This window comes from Urocitellus parryii, chromosome 12, assembly GCF_045843805.1.
Source record: "Urocitellus parryii isolate mUroPar1 chromosome 12, mUroPar1.hap1, whole genome shotgun sequence".
In the NCBI taxonomy this organism is placed as follows: domain Eukaryota; kingdom Metazoa; phylum Chordata; class Mammalia; order Rodentia; family Sciuridae; genus Urocitellus; species Urocitellus parryii.
The window spans coordinates 59752078-59772494 of record NC_135542.1 but is presented as its reverse complement, the minus strand read 5'-3'; the positions used below and the strand labels follow the sequence as shown (position 1 = coordinate 59772494).

The following is a 20417-nucleotide window of genomic DNA, read 5'->3' as shown; positions in this document are numbered from 1 at the left end:
TGCACCTTTCCCTTGAAAAACTTCCTCTCACTGCACTGACATGGGAAGCATGAGAGAGCAGAGCCCTACAGCTGTGCCCAAGGCATTGCCACACCAGCAGCCCACTGCACAGGGACTTTCAGAGAAGACTGGGGACAGTGTGAGGTTCTGGATCAAGCCCTTACACCAGCAAAGCATCAATAGTCCTTGGTTTTTAAGTGAATTACTCTCTAAGACTCAGTGTGGGATATTTATTGGGGACCTGGTAACCTTTTCTCATGGCAGCAACATTAATTCCATGGTTAGGTTTCCAGGCCAGTGCAGGGTATCACGTGTGATAGTCCAACTTGAGTTCACAAAATCAATTGTACGAAGATGAGTTTGGGGTCATCTGCTTCTAAAGAAGAAGACAGAAAATCCTAAGGACTTTATTAATTGCATGCTCAGAAAAAGATAAGCAAGGATGAGACAGAGCTCCCCCCAAGTGGATCCTGAGATGTTTTAGGGGGAGAGCAGTTCTTGGGCACACAAACATTGTGCTTTGCTCTGGGTGCCCTGTTTCACGAATCATTTGCAGGCTATAGCATGGTTAAAGCATGTTCTGCCAAGTCATGTAAGGGCCTGTTGGAGGGAATGGAGAAATTTTTTTTCTGGAAAAGATGAGACATAAAGGAAGACATAAAGTCTAGTTTTATGTATTTGAAAGGCTCTCAAATTTGAGAGATTCTCAGTTTCAGCCTCTCTATCCTCTTAGAAATTATTGAAGATCCCCCTTTTTGTGGGCTATATGTATTGATTTTTATTATTTAGAAATTAAAACTGTGACTTCTCTCATTTGAAATAAAGTATCGACTAACAATGTATTTAACTATTAATTCATTAAAAATAACATTTTACATTTTATCATAAATCTCATTTTTTTATGGAAAAAAGAGGCTGTTTTCCAAAACAGAAGCATTCAATGAAATGAATGGCTACTTTCTTCAAGGTATGTCATAATAGAAGACAGCTGGAATCTGATATCAACATCTGCAATCTGTCGTGATATACTGTTGTTGTTGAAGTATATGAAGGAGATCTGTCCTCATGCGGATGTAGTCAAAAGGAGGACCCCACAGAATCCCTGAAAGTAGGGTCCTTGTAGCACAGTCTGAGAACCACTGGTTTAGACAAATTAGGAATGATGGACTAATTAGTTAACTAATTAACTAATTAGTTAAGAATAAGAATAAGGGTTTTCATGACTAGTTTAAGTCTTAGCACCTTCCTGCTAGGAATTCATGGGAGAGTCAGATGCTCAGAGAAAATATGTAGGGATGATGGTGAGGAGGCGGGGAACATGGGAAATGGGAAGGACTGGAGGGTAAAAAGGGAACTAAGAACCTCGAGTGGGTCAAGGAGTCTGGGTGTAATTACTGGGAGCATGAAGAAGATTGGAGAAGAAGCAGACTCAGGTGAAACAAAGCGAGGATGAGAAAATTGGAAAAAAGGGAGTGGAGTCAAATATGTTTGGCAGAATACAGCCTTGAAACCTCCTAAAGGTTGTGAGTTAGAAATGGGAGATGGAGGTTGTGTTTGTGGCCACTACCTACGCAGACACACTGATTGACGTGGTGTGTCTGCGTATTTGTGTTTTATTCCAGAGCCCAGCCTGGGGATGTGCCAGGGAGTACAGAGCCTGCTTAGGTGGGGAACCTGGCAAGGGGACATAAGACAATAAGAGACCTTGGGCTTCTGGGTTGGTAGAGATGTGCTGTATGATGTGCCCAGAACGGACAAAGCAGACATTTTTTTCAAGGAAAATAACTTGGCATGTCCCCAAACTCTGGCGACCTGGAGTTGAGCTGCAGATGCCAAGAATGAGTGTGGGAGATCCATATGTGCAAATATTGCAGAGCAAGTTTCTAGAGGGTGGGGGGTATGGTAGGCAGCGGGAGGCTCACCGAGGCCGACATCTGCTCCCATGGGTTCCTGGAAGGCAGCTCCTGGAGAATCCTGTTTTGGGGTACCTGAGGGGATTGACCACAGGGTCAGCTGATTTTTACGTGCAGCCAGCAACTGCTTTCTTCCCTTATTTTGCCCCTTAATGAAAGTGACCCTAGTTCAGATTTTCTTTGCAATCTGCCAAATGCTCTGTGGTAGGTTCACTTTGGGTTGTTGCAGAGGAAGCAGAAATCCTGGTCAAGGAGACAAGAGAAGAAAATGCCCTGGCTTGGTCTTCCAAACTGTCCCATGGGCCTGTTGAGGTCTCAGATGGTCTTGGAGATCTTGCCCTGGCTAGTGTTCTGATTCCTAAGCCTGTTTAAGCACACCATTGTGAAGTCCATGAATGTTGCTAGCCCTTCCCAGGGAAGCCAGGGAGCCCCTGTTCACATTTTATATCAAAACAAAACAGAACCTACAATTTATAGGACTCTATTACCATGTGGAGAGCAGATGACTATCCCCAGAGGAAGAAGACTGAACTCTTCTCTATTGTAGGCTTGGATTCTGATCCTACTGCCCTGTGACCTCAGTGCCTAGCACAGGTCCTGAGCAGAGTCTGTGATCCTGCTCTTTCCTTTCTGAATCTGTGCAGTCCTCTCCAGTGTTGCAGAGAAGAGAATTTGCTGCATTCCCAGTTCTAGGGTTGAACCACTAAAGAACTCCCAGAAGCAAAGAGAGGTGAGCCTAGGGGTCACGATTCAGAGGGAAATTCCTGAAGTAGAGAGAATGTGTTTCTGTCCCTTTATTCGCTCCCCGCATTGAATCCAGGGCCTTGCACGTCCCAGGCCAATGCTGTACCACTGAGTTACACCCCCAGCCCCATCTATCCCTGTATTAGAGAAGTACCAAGCACAACTGGCTCTGCCCTTGTCTTACCATTTTAACAGAGTTCCTCAAGCATGAAGCCCATAAAGTATCCCGTTCCAGGTTTTGTAAGAGCCCTGGTTAGGGATCCTTAGGGTTTTCTAAAATACCCTGCATGAAATCACCTCAAGGGAAGGAGACTGGCGAAAGGCCTTGTTTATTTAACAACATCCTCACTTTCCTTACAATATCTTCTAGTGGGCCATTTGGTTCAATACCCTGTCCCACTCTAAATGAAAAGGCGAGGATTTGGAAATGAAGAACCCCCCGTAAAGAAGCAGCTAGAAAGACAGCTCAGGTTCCTACCTGGCTTGGCCCCATGACTGTTTTGTCTGCGCGCGCGTGTGTGTGTGTGTGTGTGTGTGTGTGTGTGTAAGGGGGGGGGTGGGGGTGGCCAGAGATCTGTAATCACATTGGACTGGTCAGAGCATGAATTTTAATTTAACTGTTCTCATTCTTTCCATGAGCCAGCCTAGCAAGACATTACAAGGTAAGGACCAAGGAAAAGCTTTGTCCTTGGGCTCCTTGGGCTCCTTGGGCGGTCTGAACCTGCCCTGCAGGAGACATTGAAATGGGGGGCGGGGGAAAGAAGAAGAAGAAGAAAATAGATTAGCTCAAAACACTGACTGGAAATTCCAGGTACTAATAACCCTTGTATTTCACAATTGTCAAAGTAAGTTTCTTTTACTAAAGTGCCATATTTCTTTATCCTTTATTCTTAAAATAATTCTCGACTGTGCCACTTGTGGGGAGGTTAAAGTAATCCTTCAATAGAAATGTCACTTAACATTTAGCAATTTGCCTAAACTGCATTAACATGGTATTGATGCAAATAGCATTAGCTTTCAGTCATTTTTAGAGGTACACAATGGTTATCCTTAATTACTCCATGAGAGAATCAAATCTACTTCAACACTCATTATTTATTGGGCAGTTTCTCTGAAGCAAGATTTTAAAAGGGAGTAGGGAGATGAAGGATTCTATAAAGAGAAATGCAAAGTCCCTGTTGTGGAAAAGGAGGCCACGTAAGAGCCCGCAGAGGGAAACAACCATGTTTTATAGACAGAAAGATAGAAGAGGTCAGGGAAAAATATCAATTTCTCTTAGAACTGGATCTATCCACAGTCAAAAATTTGACTCTTTTTTGTTTGTTTTTGTTCCAGTGATTTGACATGAAGTCAAAGTAGTTTTGTTTTGTTTTCTAATCATAAAGATAAGACAGGCTTGTTGTAAAAAAAATTATGTACTATGCATAGTAAGAAATCCTCTTTTATTCTCTCTCCAGCAGTTTCTGACATACAATTTTGGTATGTAGAGTTTTTTTTTCTCTGCCTTCATTCTCACCTCCAACACACATTTACAAGAATGGGAGAGGGACCCCCATGTTGCCTTGTCTCCTGCTTCCTTGACTGAACATTCTGGATAGAGCAGACTTCTCATGTCGGTATGCGCACATTTGCAGCAACATTTTCACAGCTGTGTGGTAACTTTAACCGATCTTCTAATGATGGATAATTAAATCATCTCCATTTATTTTTCTATTATGAACAACATCTGTGTCCATGATTCTTTTCACCCTTGGCTAATAATTACCTTAGGATATCATATTTTTGGAAGTGTGACTACGGGGTCATTTCTCCACACTCTGCAGCAAGCTGTGGATTATCAGTTTGTAGTGCAAATTGAGGGAAGAGTAGCATTTTGCTGTTTAATTTGCACTCATTTGGTTCTTAGTGAAGGTTGAACATCTTTTAAAAAATACATTTAGGAGCCATTTGCAGTTCTACTGAAGCTTGCCTGGCCATGACCTTTCCCCATTTTTCTTTTGAAATGCTTATTTTTGTTTTTTTTTTCCCCCCCTTACTTTTGAAAGACTGGATTTTAAGAAAAACCTTCTCCAGGCACTTTGGGGAAAATAAATTTCACAGGTGAGAGAAATGTCGGTGAGAAGGGAAATAGTAGGTGGAAGGACTAGGCTCTCCCTTTCCCAGTTTCCTGGTTTGCTCTTCTTGGTTGCCCTTGTCCAGAGGGTGGAGCAAAGGGTCATGCCATTGCAGTGCTTTGCCACTAGGCTGCACTCTTCCTCCCCTTTCTGGTATATTGGTGGTTGGGATAGACTGGCTAGATCAGCTGAGGCAACCTAGGCACGCAGGTCTTGAAATGGAAAAACAGTACTTAGAGGGCAGCCACTCCACCTTCTAAGCCTGTCAAGTGTTCACCTGACCCTTCAGCGGGGCCTGGAGGGACTTTCTATATTTCCCAGAACTCTTTCCTAAGCATAACTTTGGATCTGCTTTTTAGGCTGCTCCCTCTGGCTCTGGGATGCAGCATGGTGGCTGTTTGGCTCCCAGGGATACCAGTTCCATCCTTGATCTCTCCCAGGAGGAACAGCCTCAGTTCTGCCCCTGTAAGAAGTCTCTGTCACCCTGGCTCTTGGCTCCCTTACTCTTTTCTCTCTTGTTTGGTTTGCATATTCATAGGTCAGTGAAGTGGCTGCAATGTGTCCAGCCTCATCTTTAAATTTTTTAAAAAATTGGTGCATTATAATTACACGTAAGAGTGGGATTCCCTGTGATGTATCTGTACATGCACAGAACATAATTTGGTTGGTTTCATTCCCCGATACCTCCCCTTCCCCTCTTCTCCTCCCTGCCCACGATGCCCTTCCTTTCCTCTGTTGCCTTCCTTCTATTTTCATGAGATGCCCCCAAGCCTTTTCCCATTTTTCACTCTAGCTGCCACATACAAGAGAAAACATATGACCTTTGACTTTTTGAGTCTCAGTCTTCTCTTCTTGGGCTAGGAGAGCCTCTGTCCATCTGCTTCCAAGTTTCTACTCTCCACCAGCCTCCTTCTAAGTTTACACATCTTGATGAGAGGCTGCTTTTGACCTATCGTAGGGCAAAGATGACTCACAGATCTCAAACTCAGGTAGCTCCTGTTCTAGCTACACACTTGTCAGGTGTTCTAAGCTGACATGACCTGTTGCAGATATCTTAGTAGGATGTGCCCAATGTCCTAGAACAAACATTCGACATATATTTCTCTCTCTCTCTCTCTCTCTCTCTCTCTCTCTCTCTCTCTCTCTCTCTCTCTCTTTTTGAGGTACTAGGGATTAACCCCAGGGCCACTCACTGAGCTACATTCCCAGCCCTTTTTATGTTTTTTATAATTTTCAGATAGTATCTTGCTAATTTGCTGAGGCTGGCCCGGAACTTGCGATCCTCCTGCCTCAGACTCTTGAATCACTGAGATTAGTCATGTGTTGCCATGCCTTGCTCAATAAATATTTCTTTCTTTCATACACACACACACACACACACACACACACACACTCCTTTATTTAATTTATTTATTTTTGTGTGGTGCTGAGGATCAAACCCAGTGCCTCGCATGTGCTAGGTGAGTGCTATACGGCTGAGCCACAACCCCAGCCCCAATAAATATTTCTTAAGTGAATAAGTAAACAAGAATTTGCTTGAGTGCTCCATCCACAACCATTTTTAGAACCTTTTGACTACAGACACACACACACACATATATATAAGAAAAAAAATCCCTTAATGAATACAATAACAGCAACTCACTCTCAGAAGCTTGATGAAATTTCTTATCATTGGCAAAGTATTTTCAACTCATTTGAAGCAAAAAAGGGAGTTATCTAAATACTAAATATTTGATATAGTTGGGCTACAGTATCACAGCAAATATGAACTGCCATACATTCATGAAAGTAGAGTGGTAGTTACCTGGGGCTGGGGGGAGTGGTTTAGGGGAAATGGTGAGTGACTGTTCATGAGTGTGGGGTTTTTGGGGGGGATGATGAGAATGTGAGAATGTTCTAGAATTGACTGTAGTGATGATCACACAACTCTATAAAAATATACACTGAAAGTGAGTGAGAAAATTATGGTATGAGAACAGTATCTCAATAAAGCAGTCATTGAAAGCACCCATTGAACACCTTTTTTTTTTTTTTACTACTTTTTATGCTTACAGAACACTCTTTGAGTGAGCTATACAAATTGACCATCGTGGTGCATGATGCACACATGCTTGCTCTGAGGATTCTTCCAGCAGTGTGTAGTCAGCATGAAAGTGGGTGCTGGGCAAGTTCAGAGAAGGAACATTGATGGGCTAGGAGGCCGATGTCCAGTGCTCCTGTCCCAAGCCAGGAATAATGAAGCTTTGCCAGGCTGGGAGCCACTACTTCAAGTTTCTTGAGATTTTCCACAAGCCCAGCCCAACTTGCTCCCAGTGTTGCCAAGTAAATATGCCACATGTTTAATTATATGTGTTATGTAAGAATTGACCTCCTCTGAGAGGCACAGGAGCAACTTATTCAGATACCCAGACATTTTTGAAAGCATTAAGGACTCTAAAGTCAAGAGCCTGAAATTATAAAAAGAAAAACTGGCTATGGGACCTCTGTTAGCCTTGGGTCACCTGGCGTCCTTTCTATTTCTCTTTTTTGCTTTTGTTGCCTGAATTAAGTCACAATAAGATGATGGGTAGGTGTTGTCTGGTATATTTCAAAACTTCAAAAATTATTTTTATGATATTCTGATTTGGAAACTTTATATCACAGCTTTTTCCACGCGTCTTCTATAAAATAGAATAATAATAATCCCTGTTTCATAGAGTTGTTGAGAAGACTAAAACAATGTCTGCAGTGTGCCTGGCCCCTGGAATGTATGAACAGTGTGCATCCTGCCATTTATTAGTTGCAGAAGAAGTTGGGCAGGTCTAGCACTCTCTAATCTGGACATCCCATCATGTCCAGGTGTGCTTTGTCTGGGCCCGGGTGTTTGGGATGCCTCCCTCCAGCAAGGGGAATCAGAGTGGACCCAGGCTGCTGGACTTTGAATTCCTGCTTCGCTATTTTTTGCCCTGTGACTTGGGGCCAGTTTCCTAACTACCCTATTCCTCGATTTCCTCATTAATACAGTTAATACTTCAATTAAGAAGTAATATATTTACTTTACAGGTTGCTAAGGATTCCATAGATTATTCTGTAAGTTGTTTGGAAAAGTGCCCAGCACTTTGAAAGTGTTGATTCACCTTGTGTTAAATAAAAAGATGGATAGAGACGGGGGTCTGCCAGGGAACAGGGAAGGGCCAGGCTACACGGCAGTCATGATTGGAAGCTAGAGGTCAGGCTGAAAATAACAAGTTTTGGGGATTTCTTCCTAGAAGGAAAAAGTGGCATTGGTGGGAAATACTCAGAAAAAAAAAATTCTCAGGACAATAGAATTCCAGCTGTGGAATGCCCCCACCCCGCCAGAAACTCTTTGAGATGAGACAGGTACCTATTAGCAGTGCTGATGTAAGCCTATGTAGAAACTTGAGATTGGATTATCAGATGAGTTTTAAGGCCCTGTTGATGTGATGCTGCTCTTTGATAAAATCTAAAACATTATTTAAGCAACAGATAAAAGTGGTCAGATAAAAAGAAATTAGGACAGGAACAAAAAATTTCAACTATTTGACTCTTCCTCAAGGTGTCCCCCCCCCCTCCATTATTTGAAGACTTCCAACTATAAACCATTTGCCTCTTAAAACTACCAAAACCCAGCCAGGTGCAATAGTGCATGCCTATATCCTCAGCAACTAGAGAGACTGAGGCAGGAAGATGGCAAGTTCAAGGCCAGCCTCATAACTCAACGATAGTTACATAGAAACTTAGGATTCCTTCAAAAGAGCTTTTGGAGAAACTAGGGTTTTTATAATAGGCCAGTTTCATGTAATATCCTACCTTTGAAAGCACTGTAAAAGTAGTCCTAGTTTGATTACGGAAGACAGAACCACATACCAACTCCTGGTGCAGGTCTCAGCTGCTCCCCACTCGCCTGGCTGAAGAGGTGGGGGCTAAGCCCTACATATCAATGTTCAGAAAGAGCTGTTACTCTGAAGACCCCCAAATCCTACTCTTCTAGTACACAGCAACACATGGTTCACCTACTCACCCATCTCCCAGCTCCCGTGGCCCACAGGCTGAGGTCTGGGGCTGCTGATGGCAGAGGTTGCAAATGGGAATGGCTTTGGCAAGGTGGCGTGGGTGACCTCAGCTGCTGGCATAGCCAGAATCTGCATCAGGGTGACTGGCTGTGCAGTTGTCCCTGGAGCAGATAGCCTTTGATAGGCTTTTGTGGTCTCGCCTGTAAGGAAATGGAATTATATACCAGGGCCTGCAAGAGTCTATAGGCTCTTGGAGGACTAGAAATCAAATAAACATTCACTGAACACTCGCTATGAGCAGAGACCTGTGCTGGCTGCTGTGCAGGGGGAAATCTAGACAAACAGCCTGCAATTCCTGCTTAAAGGAATGTTCAATCTCAGAGCCATAGGCCAACCAACAAACCAAAGACCAAATAACAACAATAAACTTAACTGACAGTTAAACACTATAGCAACATAGACATTGCAGAACATGATTCGTTGCCAAATTAATTTGCCAGGCACCATGAAGAGGGTTTGTGTACTCTATGACTTACTCTTAGAGATTGCATTCTAGCTTAAGTTGGTTCATTACCAGTTAACTAACTCCTCTGGGCCCCAGTTTCCTGGTCTATAAAAACGGGTAATGAACTGACTCCATGGTAAAGGAGCATCTAGATTCGTCTTCTAAACTGTGCTCTTCATCCACATGTGATGACTTGGAATGCTTCCACAATTTGAAGCTCTGCCATATAGCAAGTCTCAATTCATTAGTGATCTAGTTGCCCTGAGGGGATCTCTGAAGGTTCAGAGGAAGAGGAAAAGTGGTTACCCATTGACTACTGGGGACTATCTTGAGATCCTAGAAGGAGATGCCCTGCAAGGTCAATAGCACCTCAGTCCTGGTACAGTTGTGCGTGCCTGTGGGCCCCAGTGGGGTATGCCAGCTTCTGTATCTCTATCTCTGGTGTCTTAGGACTGCTGTAAGAAAACATCTCAAACTTGGTGGCTTACAAAACCAAATTTATTCTCTCAAAGTTCTGGAGGCCAGAAGTCCAAAATCAGTATCAGTGGGCCAAATTCAAGGCATCTGCAGTGCTGAGCTCCCTCCGGGAGGGTAGAGGATTCAATGTGTTTCTTGCCTTGTCCTGCTTCACCTGGTGGCTGGCCTTCCTTGGCTTTTGTCCTCTTCAAGCCTAGCAGCCTCAATTATTTCTCAGCCTCATCTTCACATAACCTTCTCCTTTATGGGTATGGAATTATCTCCCTCTGCCTCCCCTTGACAAGTGTGCATATGATGGCTTTTAGGGCCTACCCAGGTATTCCAGGGTAATTTCCCCATCTCAAGATCCTCAATCACATTACAACATATGAGAAAATATTCACAGTGGTCAGGACGAGGGTCTTTGGGGAATGGGGAGCATATTTTGTCCTGCCACAGTATCCTGGCTCCAGCCTTCACTCTGCTTAGGGATGAGGCACTTTTTTGGTACATGGAACAGTAGGCCAAGGGGGGTTGCATCTGAGACAAGAGTAAAGGAAATGTCATAAGTTAGGCAGACAAGGTAATGGAAATGTCAGAAATGTCCCTCTTGGTGGGAACCATCTCACTCACTCTTCACTGTTGTTCAGCATTGTAGATTGCACAGCATCCTGGGAAAGTGGTGTCAGAACCATAGTCCTGTGGACAAACTTGTGGTGGGTGTTCAGATGCATTGCCAGGCACCAGCACCTGCTCCTTTCTCCACCCTGACACTGTCACTTTTTTGAGAATCCCAGCTCTGACCAGGAAGGACAGTCAGCAAAGAGTGAACCTGGAATTCAGCCATTCAGTCCACTCTGTCAGGCATTAGCCAGTCAAGGCAGGAAGCAAATCCCTCATTCACCTTGATGGTTGCTAATAGTTGGTCTCCTTTGAATCTGTCTGTAGATTGTGCCAGACAAGTCACTAAAGAGTTGGAGGCCACCTTGGGGGGTCAGCTTGCCTTCCAGTCTTCAGGCCATTCTCAAGCAGGACCAAACCTGCCTGATTTATGACATTTCCATTACCTTAAAGGGTCTGAGCTTCCAGAACAAGTCTAGGGAAGTGTTTATTTTTTCCGGAACATTCCCCTGTCTTACACTCAGGAAAATGCTAACAGGCATTGATGCCTCTTTAGGGAGATGCTGGCCCGGGTTTAACCTTCATCCAGGGAAAAGCCATATAACAGAATTGCTTGTACACTTTAGGAAATAGGATATTAATTTGAAGAGAAACATGTAAATAAGCTGATGGTACTAAAAAACTTAATTAATCTACAGTATACTAAATATGAAACTTCAACTAGCAAATAGTGAACATTTTAAGTTATTGCATATTAAAAACAAAAATTATCTCTTTTTTTGGGTACACCATTGGCTAATTCCAAGGCTTTAGAATACCCTATCCTTATTGGTGTGCTCATAATGGTTTGCTAGAGAGAAAATATCCTGGGGACAGCCATTGCTGCACTTAGGACGCAGGTGCTGTCAAACATTTTGTAAATTCAACCCACGTGGCCATCTCTCCGGTCTTCCATGAGCTGTTTCTGCCTGCTCCCCTTCACAGATCTGAAATGGCTTTAAGAGGAAGACAGAGAGAGTCACTTTCCCTGCCCCAGCCTTACGAACACAGCGCTTAATCTGGTCCAAAGGGAATTCTTCATGGAACCAGATTCTTTTTGAGAAATTTGAAGTAAAACCCATAAAATAGTTTTTTTTCTTTCCACATAATCTCAGATACTTGGTCTCTCTTCAGAGTTTCAAAGATGTTCATGGGAAAGCTTTTCAAAACTTCCCTTAGACTCTCTATTCTTTTGGACATAATCAAGAACAGCCCCAGAGAGCTCCTTCCTACACCTGGCCCCTCAGCAGAGTCACCGTGGAGGTGTTAGGAAGGCAGACTTTAGGGAGCCGCTCACAGAGATGTCAACTCACTGAATCTGAGGTGGGCCGGGGATTCTGATTTGGGAATCATAGCCAGGGCCAGGCTCCACTCTGGGCTCTCCCTACCAGCCCTGCCACTAGAGCTTTCTGAGCCTGGTTCCTTTTGTTGTACCATGGGCATGGTCATACCTACCTGGGAAGGTTGTTGTCATAATTAGAGGTCAAGTCTATCGGGGGCACATGCACACCATGCTTGACACATGGCAGACATTCCATAAGTGGCAGCAGCTGACATTTATCCCCATACTAAGTCTCCCTCTCTGCTGGTGGAAAACAGTGTTCTCACTAGGGGTCAGATATAAGGTGAAGTGAAGGAGACAGAGGTCAGAAGCCTGAAGCCGGTAGCTGGTTTAGCAGCAATGTCTGGAGATAAGAGTGCTGGGGGAAGATTTGGTTCTTCCTATCACTAACTCATCCCATGCCTCAGGGTTAGATATGAGGGCAGGAAATGCAATATTCATTGAGCACCTACCATGCGCCACATTTCAAAGTCCTCTTTTACACAAACATACACATTTAATATTTATCATGATCCAGGAAGTTGACTGAAGTCTTCCTATTTTTGAGATAAGGAACAAGTTTTCCAAGAGGTCAAGAAATGTATTTAGGCTCACATGGACACATAGGTAGCAGAGCCAAGATTTGGACTCTATGTATTTGATTCCAAGTCGATGCCTCCTCCCTGCCTCCTTTTTCCATAGAAGGGGGAGAAAGTGGGAGGCAAGTCTTGGGAGGGTTTAGGATCCCTAGACATGGTTTTCATTAGAGGTGACCCAGAGCCCTTTGAGATCTCACAAAGCTATTGTCTTCTATGAGAGGGTGAGGAGTGGCCTTAGTGGGTAGGTTTGGGCAGTGAGGGCAGAGGTTCCTAGAAAGTCAAACTTACTGCAATAACCTTCAGTTTGGCTTTCTTCCAGGTGAGGGCCTTAGCATTTGGCCAGAGGAGCTGGGCAGGGGGTGGGGGTGGGGCGGTTTCTGGCTGTCTTGCTCAGTAGCTTCAAATAAAGATTTACTTTCCCTTTTCTTGCTATGGTACCAGGAATGTGCTTTTCATTTTTTTTTTTTTTTTGTAAATTTCTACAAATGAACACTTACCTGATTTTATTTAGCTCAGAGTACATGGAAGCTCTAGCCAAATAACAGTTGCCCGCCGGATGCTTGCTAACTGCCTGGGGGAACAGCATGTAAATCTCAGGTACTGTCTGTCCTCAGCATGAGCTGCACCAGGCAAATCAAGATGCCTTCTATTTTTCGAGTGAGATAATTTTCCGCAGAAGAAGGTTGTTATGCTTTTGGGGGTCGTCCTAACCTGATTTACCTGTTAACTCACATTCTTGGAGAGGCAAGGAAGCATTTTACGTGGGCATGCTGGGTCCTGAATGGTCTCCATCCCTTCTGCTTCAGCCAGATTCTAAAGGAATTTAATCGTTTAAGGCAAAGCAGCAACACGAGGGGCACTCTTTAGTGATTCTCACTGGAATTTTTGATTTGAATTGGTAAAAACCTACTCCATGGTGGGCATGAGATTTTTTTTTTTTTTAAAGCCTGAGGTCCCTCTATCTTGAAACCAGGCAGGACTCCAAGCCTCCCTTTTAGGTTGAAATGCTTATTATTTAGCTCAGGGTCTGGCACACTGCAGGTGCTTAATATGTGGTTACTGTGTGAATGAATGAAGGGATGAACGTAAATCTTGAGACTAGTCATCTAGTGATAAGGAGCTGATAGTAATACTTGGTGAAACTGTTACAGAAAGTTGAAATGGCTTGGTAAAAGGACAAGTGACAAAGCAATGCCTGTTTTAACTGTGGCTTTTGCCAGTTTATGAATTTACATAGCAGCCAATTTCAAAATGAGTACCCAGGCCCACCTGCACTTCTCCGGAATGTTAACAACTGATATTGGGAACAAGCACTTGCTGGGAGTGGATGGTGTTAAGCTTGGCCACAGTGCTGGGGTAGAGGGAAAAGTTTTGGAAATGATCTCTGCTATGAACATAGAAATCAAATGCATTCTATAACACCAGGCATCCCTTGGTTATAATTCCTCTCTCTCCCTCTACAACTTTACCTGTTACCAGGTGATACAATCAGAGTATGGGCCAGTTAGGACAATGCCTTGGGCAAGTTACTGAACCTCTCTAAGGACCAGTTTCCTTATCTGAAGAAACGGAAGACACTGGTACTCTGTTTCGGGGTTATTGCACCGTAGGTGGCACTAGAGAAAGTACTCAGTTCATGGCTGTTGTCATAGAGGTTGTGTGAGACCCTTCCCATTGTTTAGAATTGAGCCAGAAGGGCCGAATGACCCCTTCCTAAATGAGAAGATGTGTCCCCGAACTTCCCCTACGCTGGGCCATTGCAGTACCATCTGTGCCATCACCAACCCCTCCTCTCTCTACCCCAGTGAGCAGAAGGAAAGGTCCAGAAGGGGGAGGGCTCAGTAGCCAGGTTGTGGGGAGTGCAGTATTCAGGGCAAGAGAATATTCCCTCCCTTCCTTCATGTTTTGTCCTCCCTATGACAGAAGAAGGTGCCGCAAGAGTCACTCATCAATGTGCAGGGAAGGGAGCCGGACATCTCACTTCCTGCCCTCTCCCTGAGGCTCAGCAGCACAGGCCCAGCTTATGTGCTGCAGAAGCAGACTTGGCAGGCTTTTAGGAGAGTATCCTGGGAGTCTAGAAATACTCTACCCTTTTGGGGTAAAAAGAGGAAGTGCTTGACCTGTGGCTCCTGAGGTTAGGGGCTTACTTGAACATGGGGATTCACTCTGCTCTAGGCTCTCCAAGAAGGGGACGAGAGGGCACCTGGAGTATCCTAGGCCAGCAGTCCTTAAATGTGAAGAAGAGGAAGGTGACCTCACTCTATCCCACAGTTCTCAGACCTCAAAGGGGACCAAAGGGAACCCTACAATTCCCAGAGCTCATATTCAGGGGCCGCCCAGAAATAGCAACCCTTATTTCACTGCTGTGTACAAGTGTGGATTTCCAGGGGTAGGAAGAAGGGGTGGGGGCCCAATGAGAAGGTCTAGGACAGATGGACAGTACCCCTGTGCCCCACACAGTTCAACTACTCAGAAATCACTTTGTGAATAGAAGTTGCTGGGCTAGGGAAGACAACAGGACACACCTCTTAAGGATGTCTCTGTCATCGGTTCCTCTTCCCTGTGTCCACACTCAAAAAGGACAGGTGATATCTCAGAAATGGTCCATCAGACTGGCAGCTTGTAGATTGGGGTGGAGAAGAGCTGTATCCTTATAACTAACCACATCTAGATCACCACCATCATTAAAGATATAGATGATACAAAGATATAGTAACTAGGAAGACAACAACAAATTCCTATTTGTATGTCAATGCTGGTCAAATTGAGAGTTTCTGTATGCACTGGTATTAAAATAAGAAAAGTCTAGGATAGTGATTTAGGGAGGAGTTTTTGGAGCCAGACTGTCTGGGTTGAACTCTCATCTCTGCTACTTTCTAGCTGTTTGGCAAAAGGAGATCTCTTAACATCTCTGTGCTGCATTTTTCTCAAACTGTACATTAGGGCTAAGAATAGTACATGCAGATGGTAGTCTGGGGTTGATTAAAGGCAACAATCAGGTAAAGGTCTTGGAACAGTGCCTGGCATACAGCCAGTGCTCAGTAGATGCTAGCTTCCACTGCCATTCTTAAACCTGTTCACTCCACATCCGTGACTAGAACCTCAGCTACATCAGCTCATCCTGTAAGCTGCTGGGAGCAAACACCAAATCCCACCAGAAGGCAGGTCCCAGACCACGATCGTGCACATGAGTTCTTGATTAAACACTGAAATACGGACAGAGGAATTCCTTGGCCTGAGGTCTACCTGTCCTTGTCTTGCTGTTCCCATGGAAGCCGGGTGGGCACAGTCCTGTAGACAATGTATTTTGGCTGGGGTTGTTCAGATTAGCTGCTCGCTGTTATCACAGAAGCCGCCTCGTTCTCTTTGCTTCCTCCCTTCATTTCATACTAAGTAAATCTGGCTTTTCTCCTTTTAGTTGCCAGGGAACATTTCCAGGCAGAATGTCATGTCATCTTCTAAAGCAGCAATGCAGTGAAATTCAAGGCAGCAGTCACTCCAAATGAAAATGGCACAAACGCAGGGACAATCTCAAATTGTGAAAACAAAAAAAATTAAACCTTCACTCCTCAGTCCCAGATGTCTGCTCCCATTGATGTCCGTGCCATGCTTCTGGCATCGGGTAAAATATCACCAGAGTCAGTGTGGCATGACCAGTTAAGATGTTAATTTCGACACCATCTCCTAAAACACAATATTGCTTATGTTTACGAACTCAGAAAGTTTAGATTAAATCACAAACGAACACTTGCCTGCTTTGGCATCTGGGCTTTTGGATGATGAATACGTAAGAGTTGATGGGTAGGTTACACCCTTTTGGGGTTTACTTTCTGCAAAAAAAAAAAAAAAAAAAGATTTATTTCTAGAGCTGGAGATTTTAGATGATTCTATACCGGTAAGTTGATTTCCTCCTTCCAATTTATCTCGAGTTCAATAAAAGCAGTCTCCTTTGTACTGACTTGTTGATTACAATAAGAAAGCCAAGTGGCATTTTGTTTTCTTGTATGCCCTGTGTTTTATTAATGTTAGAACGGAAGCAATAAAATCTCCATAACTCAGTCGTTTAGCAGTAGCAACCCTTATTTCACTCATGATGATGTGACCTGTAAGTTAAGGTTTCATGCATGTGGCTTTGAATGCTTAATTATGACAGCAGATGGACATGAAATGCTGCACATTCTCTCCTCCCAGGTGCAAGGGCTCTCGGGTCCCCCACAGGGTATACGTGCATGGCCATCTCTCATTCTCAGACTGCGCTGATCCATTCATACTTTATGGTGGTAGAGAAAACTGAAAGTAGGTAAATATAGATCAGCCTTGAAAATAACCAAGTGTTGCCACCCAGGGAGAGACTTTAGATGCCCAGAGAGGGTGTGGATGGTACTGTCTAACAGGGAAACAATGGAAGCATAAAAAGGAAAAGACATTAGGTGATCCACCGGGTAAGCAGCACTAAGCTTGGCAGGATGCAAATTGCCTGAGAAGGCTGCTTCCTGCAAAAGTCTTCTGACCGCGAAGAGGAGCTGCCTGAAATTCCAAGGGAGCTTTGTTCTGCAATTAAACTGAGAGTGCTGGTGGAATGCAGTAAGCCCCCCAAAGGCAAATAATTTGTCTGAGTTGGTAGCTCTTGAATTCCCAGGGCCTCAGGCAGTGTCTGGCATGTCAGGGCTCCCGGAGTCCTTATTCCTGAGGCTGAGGAATGCCGCCCAGGCCTCTGTGAGGATTCATACACCCCAGGAGGTGGGTGTCCATTGTGATCCGTTATTTACATGGAATAATGGATGCATTGTGGCTCTCGACCTGAGGGAATTCTTTTATTAGAGGATGAAGGTTGTAGAAGACATGGTAAGGCACAAAAATCCTGGCGGGTGGGACTAAATCTTGCCAAATATCCTATTGGCTCAAGAGATTGTAGGGTTTTAGGAAGTGCCTGGGCCTGGGAGTCAGAAAGAAAATCTAGGCTCTAGGCTTCTGTTTCAGTTTTCCTTTAATTAAGCTGTAGCAGCTTCCAAGACTCTTGTTTTTACATTCAGAAAATATGAGTAATGGTATGGCCACTACTTAACAACACAAAGCTGTAAGAAAAAAAAAAAAAGCTCATGGGTGAGACAATGCAAGAATTTTCAGAGGTGAAATGATTGGGTCCTAAGAGCTTTAACCTAATTGGTGAATTAATCCTCTGTTATGGATTAACTAGTGAATCACCTGTAGGCAGGTAGGTGTGGCTGGAGGATGCAGGTCACTGGTGGCATGCCTTTGAGGTTTACAGTTTGTCCCTGGTGAGGAGAGCTCTTTCCTGTTTTCCATGTTCTGAGTTGCTATTCTCCGTCATACCCTTCTACCATGTTGTTCTGCCTCACTTTGGGCCCAGAGCTATGGAGTCAGCCATCTATGGACTGGGACCTCTGAAACCATGAGCCTCAAATAGACTTTCCCTCCTCTGTGTTGTTCTCATCAAGTCTTTTGGTCACAGAGATGAAAAAGTTGACTAAAACAGTATATTTAATGTATATTGAAAAATATATATATCATGTACATATCTATAAAGATGCAAAAACTCATTCTGGTGTAACCTATAAGTGCCACTCAAAGGCAAGATGAGGCAATACATTTGGGGTTATTGGCTGTAGTCACTTCATCTCATTAAAATCACCTGGGGAGTACAATGTGGCATTTCCAAGTTCTCCACCTGGGTCCAAGTATGCTCCCAATAGATACTAATTGGGGCCATTTCAGAACCCATAAGGGCCCCACAGGCTGTGGGCCACATTTTTATTAACAGAAAGTGATCAGACACATCATCTCCCTGCATTCATTATTCTTCTCACCAACAAAACCTAATGTTTCTGTTTCTATTCAGAAGGAAAAAGAGCGTGAGCTGAGTTTTCTGAAATGTGGATCAAAAACAATTGGGGGTCCTTCACTGACTTTTAGAATCCCAGGACTGTCCAAAGATCATGCTGACCAAAAATGCTCATGCCCCTCAAACCCGGTTTCCCAAAGCAAATTAATTATAGGAGCACAGTGACCTGTAAAAATTAGAAATAAAAACCTAGAGAAAGGTCATAAGGATTCTGACATGATCCAGTTAAACTCGTTGGCCATGAACCTCTGAATAACGGGGCGTTCCTTGGCTGCAGCCTTCTGCCGCAGTGCACTCCGTAACTCATCCATTCGAGAGGCTTCCTAGCCACCGCAGAAGCACAGATGTTTATTGTCGTTGGCGAAAAGTACTTTCGGTTAAATGTCACTAGGAGGAATGAGGGGAGATGGAAGTTGAAATTTATAGGGAATAATCTCAGCAGATTGATTTTCATTTTAAAAACCTAAAACATCTCTTACTCTCATGGAATTAATTTTTTTCTTTTAAGCCTCTGGTGGGAATCTTGAGTTGCAAGCTGAGCCCCTTAAGGTTGAAATGCTCTTATTTAGCCAGGGGTTACTTGGAAACACCTATGCGGAGATTATATTTCTTTCTGTTTCAACATATTTGTATTCTAGACAGTAGCATTTTCAGATGGTCTGCTCTGAGTTCTGTTATGAGGCAAAGACACGCAATATTGCAGTTGATGCCCTTCCACTATCTGATAAAAAAACCTATCCAATTTGAACCCAAGTTATATAGAACCTGGCAGGCAACAGGGAACAGGGATTGTTCAATTTGAGAAGAATCCTCAAAGGTCTGTTTTTAGTTGTATTACAACCTTGACAGTTGGAGGGTAGTCGGGTTTAGGGCACAGGATGCCTAACAATGCTAGAGAACCACCCAGGCTGGAAGACCTAGTATGTTAGGAGACATTTCTCTGCTTCAGGTGCCTCTTTATAGGTGGCTCCTACTCAGGAAGGTCCCATGACAGTTCCAGGGAGATTTTCTAGAATCTAGTTTAAGATCCTGCTGAACTGTCTTAGAGAAAATGGGAGATTCAGGTCCTAAACAGTGGAGGTTTAAGTCGACATCGGAGACTGTGTTGTGCTCAAACGTTGATGGGGAATATGTCCAAAGCCTGAGGGGCCCCTGCTGGCCAATCTCATAAAACGTGAGCACCAATCAGGACAGTGATAATAATATACTGTATTTAAAAAAGCAATTCACCAGTCCATAGTCCACATTTAAAAAAAATGCACAGGTTGGGGGAAGGAAGAAAACTCCTCTTTATATAAGAATACTAGCTAATAAATGTGGAAGGATGACAGAATTAGGAAAAATTATGATTTTGCAATTACAGTTGTTTCCCTGGATTCCTGATTCTGTGGATTCAACTAACCTCAGATTGAAAATACTTAGAAAAAGAATTATATCTGTGATGAACATGTATATACTTTTTTCTTGTCATTATTCCTTAAACAATATATATATATATATATATATATATATATATATATATATATATATATATATATATAACTATTTACAAGGCATTTACACTGTATTAGGTATTATATAAGTAATCTAGGGATGACAAAAAGTATATGAGAGGATGTGTGTAGGTTATATGCAAATAGAATACCATTTTATGTAAGGGATTGAGCATCCTGCAGATTTTGGCATCCACAGGGGATCCTGGAATCAGTCCCCATGATATTGAGAGACTACTGTACTAATATAATTCTTACTACAGCAAGGATGAGCACTGGCTATTAAAACTACCAAGTTAAATTAATTTGGGAATCAGTTAGCCAAGTGGTTTTAAAGTATCACTCTATAGATTGTTTACTAATTATGAGTATATTTGTCTGGAGAGAAATGGAATGTAGCCAACTAATCAAATTTACTATCACCAATAATTAGATAAGTCAACACTATGTGCCTCTTGATGTGGCCAATGTGGTATGACCCCATGGATATGCCATATGACCTATCCTTTTCAAAATATTTAACCTGAATTCAATCATGAGGAAGCAGTTGGAAGTGTTTTTCATCCAGATTATAGGACATGCTAGACAACTGACCTGGACTTCATAGATGTCAATGTCATTCATGACCAAAGAGGTAGTGTGGTGGGTGATTAAAGATACTAACTGAACATGACAACCAAATGCAATGCATAACTTTCGATCAGATTGTGGATCCGAATAAAAAATAAATTAT

General features: G+C 43.3%; 1 protein-coding gene across 1 annotated transcript in view; it reads right to left on the bottom strand.

Annotated features, from left to right (window-relative positions):
* Vit (vitrin) overlaps nt 1-20417 on the bottom strand; it is a 104985-nt gene that overhangs the window by 31624 nt on the left and 52944 nt on the right. The window contains exons 6-7 of the mRNA XM_077791927.1: nt 16081-16158; nt 8796-8987 (exon numbers count right to left, since the gene is read on the bottom strand). Coding sequence (XP_077648053.1) covers nt 8796-8987; nt 16081-16158 — 270 coding nt within the window. The remainder of the gene's footprint in view (nt 1-8795; nt 8988-16080; nt 16159-20417) is intronic.